At 31.8% G+C, this 11313-nt stretch overlaps 1 protein-coding gene across 1 annotated transcript in view; it reads left to right on the forward strand.

Annotated features, from left to right (window-relative positions):
* The window catches only part of LOTGIDRAFT_202558 (hypothetical protein), a 34886-nt gene extending 23959 nt beyond the window's left edge, over positions 1-10927 (forward strand). The window contains exons 11-13 of the mRNA XM_009057598.1: positions 3853-3990; positions 10137-10227; positions 10430-10927. Coding sequence (XP_009055846.1) covers positions 3853-3990; positions 10137-10227; positions 10430-10685 — 485 coding nt within the window. The 3' untranslated portion in view covers positions 10686-10927. The remainder of the gene's footprint in view (positions 1-3852; positions 3991-10136; positions 10228-10429) is intronic.
* The last annotated feature ends 386 nt before the right edge of the window (positions 10928-11313 follow it).

The raw sequence follows: 11313 nt of genomic DNA on the forward strand, positions 1-11313 counted from the left end.
ACAGTAATTGTAACTATATAGTAGAGGTGTAACTTATATAATAATATATTAAAACAGTAATTGTAACTATAAAGTAGAGGTGTAACTTATATAATAATATATTAAAACAGTAATTATAACTATGCAGTAGAGATATAACTTATATAATAATATATTAAAACAGTAATTATAACTATGTAGTAGAGATATAACTTATATAATAATATATTAAAACAGTAATTGTAACTATATAGTAGAGGTGTAACTTATATAATAATATATTAAAACAGTAATTGTAACTATATAGTAGATGTGTAACTTATATAATAATATATTAAAACAGTAATTGTAACTATATAGTAGAGGTGTAACTTATATAATAATATATTAAAACAGTAATTGTAACTATATAGTAGAGGTGTAACTTATATAATAATATATTAAAACAGTAATTATAACTATGCAGTAGAGATATAACTTATATAATAATATATTAAAACAGTAATTATAACTATGTAGTAGAGATATAACTTATATAATAATATATTAAAACAGTAATTATAAATATGTAGTACAGGTATAACTTATATAATAATATATTAAAACAGTAATTGTAACTATGTAGTAGAGGTGTAACTTATATAATAATATATTAAAACAGTAATTATAACTATGTAGTAGAGGTATAACTTATATAATAATATATTAAAACAGTAATTATAACTATGCAGTAGAGTTATAACTTATATAATAATATATCAAAACAGTAATTGTAACTATATAGTAGAGATATAACTTATATAATAGTATATTAAAACAGTAATTATAACTATGTAGTAGAGGTATAACTTATATAATAATATATTAAAACAGTAATTATAACTATGTAGTAGAGGCATAACTTATATAATAATATATTAAAACAGTAATTATAACTATGTAGTAGAGGTATAACTTATATAATAATATATTAAAACAGTAATTATAACTATATAGTAGAGGTATAACTTATATAATAATATATTAAAACAGTAATTGTAACTATGTACTAGAGGTATAACTTATATAATAATATATTAAAACAGTAATTGTAACTATGTAGTAGAGGTATAACTTATATAATGATATATTAAAACAGTAATTATAACTATGTAGTAGGGGTATAACTTATATAATAATATATCAAAACAGTAATTATAACTATGTAGTAGAGATATAACTTATATAATAATATATTAAAACAGTAATTATAACTATGTAGTAGAGGTGTAACTTATATAATAATATATTAAAACAGTAATTGTAACTATGCAGTAGAGTTATAACTTATATAATAATATATTAAAACAGTAATTGTAACTATGTAGTAGAGGTATAACTTATATAATAATATATTAAAACAGTAATTATAACTATGCAGTAGAGTTATAACTTATATAATAATATATTAAAACAGTAATTATAACTATGTAGTAGAGGTATAACTTATATAATAATATATTAAAACAGTAATTATAACTATGCAGTAGAGTTATAACTTATATAATAATATATCAAAACAGTAATTGTAACTAAATAGTAGAGATATAACTTATATAATAGTATATTAAAACAGTAATTATAACTATGTAGTAGAGGTATAACTTATATAATAATATATTAAAACAGTAATTATAACTATGTAGTAGAGGTATAACTTATATAATAATATATTAAAACAGTAATTATAACTATGTAGTAGAGGTATAACTTATATAATAATATATTAAAACAGTAATTATAACTATATAGTAGAGGTATAACTTATATAATAATATATTAAAACAGTAATTATAACTATGTAGTAGAGGTATAACTTATATAATAATATATTAAAACAGTAATTATAACTATGTAATAGAGGTATAACTTATATAATAATATATTAAAACAGTAATTATAACTATATAGTAGAGATATAACTTATATAATAATATATTAAAACAGTAATTGTAACTATGTAGTAAAGTTGAAAACAATACAAGAATCTAAACTATTCATCAAAGTAGACAGTCTGATGAGGCTAGTAAAACAAAAACAACATAGTTTATACACGACAAAATTAGTTTGGGTTGAAAGAGATCTGGGCTCACGAGCGTCACCTGAAAACACAAGTAAAATAAAGCCTTCTGAAAATTGACCAGTTCACGAGAAATAATTCAATATACGTAGGATAATCCTTTGTATTGAGGTTATTGGACAGATTTGACATTAGTGTTGTTTTAGATTCTAGACTGTCTATAAAAGAAGACTGAAGTAATTCCGTTTTGATGACCATAACTTTAAATATTCATTTGCTACGATAAGAGTTGAATACTGTCAAAAAACATTCCGATTTCAAACATTGTGTACTATGAGCTTCATTTTAACAATCATCTTATCATCTTTATCTGATTGTGGTTCTTCTTTCAGATCGTTCTTCACATCCTCTCGTTATATTTTTCTTATCACAGTAATCAGTTATCAAATAAAAAGCTGTATAAAAACACGAAACCTCGTGAATATGAGGGAATGACAAACATTGAAACAGAAATAGAAACATCGTTTAGCATAATAATTTAAGATGCGGGCACACGTCTTGGTCGAAGATTTTTGAGTAAAATCTCGCGTGTGCAGGTGCTTCCACGACAAGATTATCGTGTTGCCGACAGCATTTATAATAAAATTGTCTCTGATAGTTTTATCGTCTGCAAGACAGATCGTCATCATCCAATCAGATCAATTTTCCTTTCAATTGCATGCTCCGCAGATGATTATTGATAGGGTGGAAAACGACCTACTGGAGATTTTTGTCTCCTCGTGTGTCCCGTGCCATCGTTGAAACTCAAGACAAGACTCTAATCGAAGGACAAAAGTCTCCGACCATGACCGCTCGTGTGCCTGCACCTGTAACTTTCAGGGTATGAAGTGTGGCATTGGAATAATTTGCTGAAAGGATATAGTTGGGTTTTCCCACTATTTGTATATTTTAGGTAAAAAATTGGCCACCTTCATCTGTAAAGAAGAAGTACAGAGATATCAGTCACCAACCAAATATATAACACGGCGTGATCTTCAGTTGAATATTGAAATCCTTCAGAAATAAATTTAGATTTGTTTTATATTTGATCAGATAAATACAGATAGAGACAAATATCATGGACAGAAAATAGACCATTGTAAATATTTAGCATAAAATCCCCCTGAGATAAAATAGCTATAATCAAATTCTAATCAGACAGTGTAATTAATTATGAATATTTAATCAGTAATAATATTGACAAGGGGAGGTAACTATTAGTTTAGGAGATTCTATCAATATATTTTGTTGATTGTTACTAGTTGACATTTTATCACTGATATAACTTGATTTCATCTTATTAGTACATTAAAAAAATCAAAAACAAGAGGTGTGACGCCAGGCAGGGTATACTTACTCTTCTAGACATCTTATACCATGATGCTCAATGGGTTGGAGGGTGTGGTGCCGCTTAGGGTCATTACATTTTATAAACATTATAAGAAAGATAAAAAGCAGTGTGTGGCGCCAGGCAGGGTATGTTTACACTTCTAGACACATGATACCATCATTAAATATTCACTTATAATTGTTTCGTTTTGCGGTTCGGATCGTTAATACTTGTTTTATTTATTCGTTTCATTATCTCAATCAAGGTAAGGTTTCACTAGTTAGTAAAGAGATTCGTTTTATTTATTAACTCAATGCTGGATCCTCTTATTAGCTCACTGGGGTGGAAGGAGGGATGGTTTGTAAGGAGGGGCCGGGTCATTACATTTTATAAACATGAGAAGAAAGCGAAAAAGTAAAACTCCGTTCCATTTCTTCTATTACAGGTGAAAGACGATTGAGTCACCTGGCGTTTCAAGGAGCTCTGTTGATATCTCTGTACAGAGAGGAGCCGAGATTTAATCAGCCGTTTCAGATTCTCACCTTATTGATGGACATTGATTCACTCATCACGAAATGGAGATGTAAGATATTTTTTAGTAATTTACATTTGCGAAATCAGTGGCTTTACTGCCATAGTAACTAATCCACTGACCGGCGCCCATCACTGACTGGCGCCCATCATTGCCCGGCCCCCCATCACTGACCGGCCCCCATCATTGACCGGCGCCCATCATTGCCCGGCCCTCATCATTGACCGGTGCCCATCACTCACCGGCCCCCATCATTGACCGACACCCATCATTGACAGGCGCCCATCACTGACCGGCGCCCATCACTGACCGTCCCACATCACTGACCGAAATAAAAATTGAAATAGCATTAACTACAGAAAATCTTTAATTTTTCCATTAACAGAGTTAATTTCACCCTACAGTATCTCATAATATAGGGAAAAAACTATGTTAAACAAAAATTTCTAGTTCGACCAGCGGTGGGTGTAAAATTCCGAATTCCCGAACTGTCCGGATTGTGTCAGAAAAGACAAAAAAATCGAAACTAAATTTGTGTCAAAGGTCCTGCACAAATTCGGGAAGCAAAACATTTTACATCAAAAAACGAATTGGTTTGGTCAAATCACAATTTTTTTCTTTATTGTTCGTGTACACCGTGCTAGTTTATAATAATGCCGTCTATGAATTGATATTTTTGATTTTTAATGAATATAATCGCTATTATTCAATGGACACTTTTTGTTGTCTGTGATAATTATCTCCCTTGAATAGCAACCATGCCATGGTGACAACACAGTGGGAGATTTAAATCTAAATAGCTACCAAAAGTTTGAACTCTTGGTTGTTGCAGTTCCTCACAACCAGGCAACATCTTCCCCACCCTTGTCCCCCTCCCATTCAGAAACTGTGTTGGTCGATAAGGGGGCTGCGGGAGAAGATTGGAAACACACCTCTACAGCTACGTGGTATTTGGTGGAAACCTGTTACAGATTTTTTAGGGAATCACACTCACAGTCGAATTCAACTACTAGTACTCCTCCTCCAAGCTATATCCACAGAGATATGTCTAAAATAAAAGAGCTGCTAAGCCTCACTGGGAAAGGATTTCGTCATGAAAACAATATACTATAATAATAGTAAAAATACTAATGTGAAAAGGAAAGTGACTGAAGTCACAAAGTGATTTGACCAAAGGAAAGCTTTTAAAAATATTCAAATGTTTTGATTCCCGAATTTGTGCACGACCTTTGGCGCAATTTTAGTTTCAATTTTTTTGTCTTTTCTGGCCCAATTCGGACAGTTCGGGAATTCGGAATTTTACACCCACCGTTCAACCAGTGTTTAAATTCGTCACCTGAGATTCAAACTGTTCTATATCCACAAAATTGGTTTTCGAGAAAATGGAGTTCAAAACCACAGATCTTTTCAGTACTTTATTGGAACAAAGCGATATTTTGCATAATATTGGTGGTGTAAATTTATTAGATATCATTAAATAGTCTATTTTCAGCATTTACAGGTAAAACATGATTTTGGTATTGGACCTTTTGAACTATTGTTTACACTAACTATCTCATCCTTTTGTGTCCTATTTCATGACCTAGGCCAGTGCTTTTGGTGGAATAAAAGTGGACATAGACCAGTCTGGTTCTCAGGTGACAGAAATCAAAACGTTGATCCTACGACGATTTCTGAGGAAATATCGCAATTTTGAGAAAATAATTGTTGCAACAATGTTAGCATACGACTTTTACCAATCGATCTATAGATTCAAATCTCCAGAGGACAGACCCTGCACACACATGATCTTAGATCTAAACTCAACATTATGAATTGTTGACGATTCGGTATATACAGTGATCCATTCAAACAATATATATAGTGTCGATGTATTGCTACTCTATTTCAGATAAACATGTGTTGATGTATTGCTACTCTATTTCAGATAACCATGTGTTGATGTAATGCTACTCTATTTCAGATTACCATGTGTCGATGTATTGCTACTCTATTTCATATAACCATGTGTCGATGTATTGCTACTCTATTTCAGATAAACATGTGTTGATGTATTGCTACTCTATTTCAGATAACCATGTGTCGATGTATTGCTACTCTATTTCAGATTACCATGTGTCGATGTATTCTTACTCTATTTCAGATTACCATGTGTTGATGTATTCCTACTCTATTTCAAATTACCATGTGTCGATGTATTGCTACTCTATTTCAGATTACCATGTGTCGATGTATTGCTACTCTATTTCAGATAACCATGTGTCGAAGTATTCCTACTCTATTTCAGATTACCATGTGTTGATGTATTCCTACTCTATTTCAGATTACCATGTGTCGATGTATTGCTACTCTATTTCAGATTACCATGTGTTGATGTATTGCTACTCTATTTCAGATTACCATGTGTTGATGTATTCCTACTCTATTTCAGATAACCATGTGTTGATGTATTGCTACTCTATTTCAGATTACCATGTGTTGATGTATTCCTACTCTATTTCATATTACCATGTGTCGATGTATTGCTACTCTATTTCAGATTACCATGTGTCGATGTATTCTTACTCTATTTCAGATTACCATGTGTCGATGTATTGCTACTCTATTTCAGATAACCACGTGTCGATGTATTGCTACTCTATTTCAGATAAGCATGTTTTGATGTATTGCTACCCTATTTCAGATAACCATGTGTCGATGTATTGCTACTCTATTTCAGATAACCATGTGTTGATGTAATGCTACTCTATTTCAGATAACCATGTGTTAATGTGATGCTACTCTATCTAAGATAACCACGTGTAGATGTATTGTTACTCTATTTCAGATAACCATGTGTTGATGTATTGCTACTCTATTTCAGATTACCATGCGTTGATGTATTGCTACTCTATTTCAGATAACCATGTGTTGATGTATTGCTACTCTATTTCAGATAACCATGTGTTGATGTATTGCTACTCTATTTTGAGATAAACATGCGTTGATGTATTGCTACTCTATTTCAGATAAACATGTGTTGATGTATTCCTACTCTATTTCAGATAACCATGTGTTGATGCAATGCTACTCTATTTCAGATAAACGTGTTGATGCAATGCTACTCTATTTCAGATTACCATGCGTTGATGTATTGCTACTCTATTTCAGATAACCATGTGTTGATGTATTGCTACTCTATTTCAGATAACCATGTGTTGATGTATTGCTACTCTATTTTGAGATAAACATGCGTTGATGTATTGCTACTCTATTTCAGATAAACATGTGTTGATGTATTCCTACTCTATTTCAGATAACCATGTGTTGATGCAATGCTACTCTATTTCAGATAAACATGTGTTGATGTATTGCTACTCTATCTAAGATAACCATGTGTTGATGTATTCCTACTCTATTTCAGATAACCATGTGTTGATGCAATGCTACTCTATTTCAGATAAACATGTGTCGATGTATTGCTACTCTATCTAAGATAACCATGTGTTGATGTATTCCTACTCTATTTCAGATAAACATGTGTTGATGCAATGCTACTCTATTTCAGATAACCATGTGTCGATGTATTGCTACTCTATTTCAGATAAACATGTGTTGATGTATTCCTACTCTATTTCAGATAACCATGTGTCAATGTATTGCTACTCTATCTAAGATAACCACGTGTCGATGTATTGCTACTCTGTTTCAGATAAGCATGTTTTGATGTATTGCTACTCTATTTCAGATAACCATGTGTCGATGTATTGCTACTCTATTTCAGATAACCATGTGTTGATGTGATGCTACTCTATTTCAGATAACCATGTGTTGATGTGATGCTACTCTATCTAAGATAACCACGTGTAGATGTATTGTTACTCTATTTCAGATAACCATGTGTTGATGTGATGCTACTCTATTTCAGATAACCATGTGTCGATGTATTGCTACTCTATTTCAGATAACCATGTGTTGATGTGATGCTACTCTATTTCAGATAAACATGTGTTGATGTGATGCTACTCTATTTCAGATAAACATGTGTCGATGTATTACTCTATTTCAGATAACCATGTGTTGATGTAATGCTACTCTATCTAAGATAACCATGTGTTGATGTATTGCTACTCTATTTCAGATAAACATGTGTTGATGTGATGCTACTCTATTTCATATAAACATGTGTCGATGTATTCCTACTCTATTTCAGATAAACATGTGTTGATGTGATGCTACTCTATTTCAGATAACCATGTGTTGATGTAATGCTACTCTATTTCAGATAAACATGTGTCGATGTATTCCTACTCTATTTCAGATAACCATGTGTTGATGTGATGCTACTCTATCTAAGATAACCATGTGTTGATGTATTGCTACTCTATTTCAGATAACCATGTGTTGATGTGATGCTACTCTATTTCAGATAAACATGTGTCGATGTATTCCTACTCTATTTCAGATAACCATGTGTTGATGTGATGCTACTCTATTTCAGATAAACATGTGTCGATGTATTACTCTATTTTAGATAACCATGTGTTGATGTAATGCTACTCTATTTCAGATAAACATGTGTCGATGTATTCCTACTCTATTTCAGATAACCATGTGTTGATGTGATGCTACTCTATTTCAGATAAACATGTGTCGATGTATTACTCTATTTTAGATAACCATGTGTTGATGTAATGCTACTCTATTTCAGATAAACATGTGTCGATGTATTCCTACTCTATTTCAGATAACCATGTGTTGATGTGATGCTACTCTATTTCAGATAAACATGTGTCGATGTATTACTCTATTTTAGATAACCATGTGTTGATGTAATGCTACTCTATTTCAGATAAACATGTGTCGATGTATTCCTACTCTATTTCAGATTACCATGTGTTGATGTATTGCTACTCTATTTCAGATTACCATGTGTTGATGTAATGCTACTCTATTTCAGATAACCATGTGTTGATGTGATGCTACTCTATTTCAGATAACCATGTGTCGTTGTATTGCTACTCTATTTTAGATACCCATGTGTTGATGTGATGCTACTCTATTTCAGATAAACATGTGTCGATGTATTACTCTATTTCAGATAACCATGTGTTGATGTAATGCTACTCTATTTCAGATAAACATGTGTCGATGTATTCCTACTCTATTTCAGATTACCATGTATTGATGTGATGCTACTCTATCTAAGATAACCATGTGTTGATGTATTGCTACTCAATTTCAGATAAACATGTGTTGATGTGATGCTACTCTATTTCATATAAACATGTGTTGATGTATTGCTACTCTATCTAAGATAACCATGTGTTGATGTAATGCTACTCTATCTAAGATAACCATGTGTTGATGTATTGCTACTCTATTTCAGATTACCATGTATTGATGTGATGCTACTCTATCTAAGATAAACATGTGTTGATGTATTGCTACTCTATTTCAGATTACCATGTGTTGATGTATTGCTACTCTATTTCAGATAACCACGTGTCGATGTATTGCTACTCTATTTCAGATAAACATGTGTTGATGTATTGCTACTCTATTTCATATAACCACGTGTCGATGTATTGCTACTCTATTTCAGATAACCATGTGTTGATGTGATGCTACTCTATTTCATATAACTATGTGTTGATGGTATTGCTACTCTATTTCAGATAAACATGTGTTGATGTGATGCTACTCTATCTAAGATAACCATGTGTTGATGTATTGCTACTCTATTTCAGATTACCATATGTTTATGTAATGCTACTCTATTTCATATAAACATGTGTTGATGTATTGCTACTCTATTTCAGATTACCATGTGTTGATGTAATGCTACTCTATTTCATATGAACATGTGTTGATGTATTGCTACTCTATCTATGATAACCATGTGTCGATGTATTGCTACTCTATTTCAGATAAACATGTTTTGATGTATTGCTACTCTATTTCAGATAACCACGTGTCGATGTATTGCTACTCTATTTCAGATAACCACGTGTTGATGTAATGCTACTCTATTTCAGATTATCATGTGTTGATGTATTGTTACTCTATTTCATATAACCATGTGTCGATGTATTGCTACTCTATTTCAGATAAACATGTTTTGATGTATTGCTACTCTATTTCAGATAACCATGTGTTGATGTAATGCTACTCTATTTCATATAACCATGTGTTGATGTATTGCTACTCTATTTCAGATAACCATGTGTTGATGGTTCAGAGAATGATAGGAAGTAAGGTTGGTACTGGGGGATCGTCTGGATATCAGTATCTTAGAGCTACAATCAGGTAATAATCGCAATTTACCAGTTTCCTGTAATTCAAGAAATGTGTAACCGTATGAAACGTCAGATAGTATAGTGATAGAACACCTTTTACAATCTCTTTGAAATCTAGCAATAGAAATTCCAGAACGTAATAATCTCTCAGCATCACCTCTTTTATGTATCACTCAAACCCTAGATTGAATGTTTATCGTTATTTTTTTAAGTGACAGGTATAAAGTATTTCTAGATTTATTCAACCTATCCACCTATATCATACCCCGAGCCTATATACCTCCAATGACCAACAGAATGAAGCGACGACTCAGCGTTCTGTCTACAGAGGATCTTTTAAAAATGAAACAACGAAATGGATCGAAATCAGATTTAATCAATGGTGTTCGAGATCGTTTGTCTCTAAACGAAGATGACGGCGAGGACGAAGAAGAAAAGAAAACTGGACCAGTGAAATTTGAAATATAAAATTCAAAAAATCTGAATTGACGACAAAATGAATAAATCGACTTATATGGGACTTTGGTCGAGGTTTTGATTAACGGAATAGAAATGCTTGTACGGATTTTTATTGTAATTAAATTTTGAGTTTGATGTCATACTGTCTCATTGTAAATAAATACACAGTCTGATTAAAAGTCGACCAAATTTTTGTTTTTTTTTCTATTAGCTTTTACTTTCATGCATCCAATAAAGTTAGTTCTAACGACAGCCCTCTTAAACATTCCTCTCATTAACCTTCAGATCTAATCTGACGACCTTTATTTAGCTGGCGATGAGGCAATGGCGTTTGTTGTTTTATAAACGCCACGCGAATTTCCGTTAGTTATGCAAAAATAAAAGCTAATGTAAATATACACGACTACAAAGAAATGAATCCTATAACAAACACGGCTACATTGTAAATATATACTGTTATATACAAGACTACATTGTAAATATATACTGTAATATACACCGATACATTTTAAATAAATACTGTAATATACACCGCTACATTGTAAATATATACTGTAATATACACAGCTACATTATAAATATATACTGTTATAAACACGACTACATTGTAAATATATACTGTTATATACACGACTAC

This window comes from Lottia gigantea (assembly GCF_000327385.1).
Source record: "Lottia gigantea unplaced genomic scaffold LOTGIsca_302, whole genome shotgun sequence".
Taxonomy (NCBI): Eukaryota; Metazoa; Mollusca; class Gastropoda; family Lottiidae; genus Lottia; species Lottia gigantea.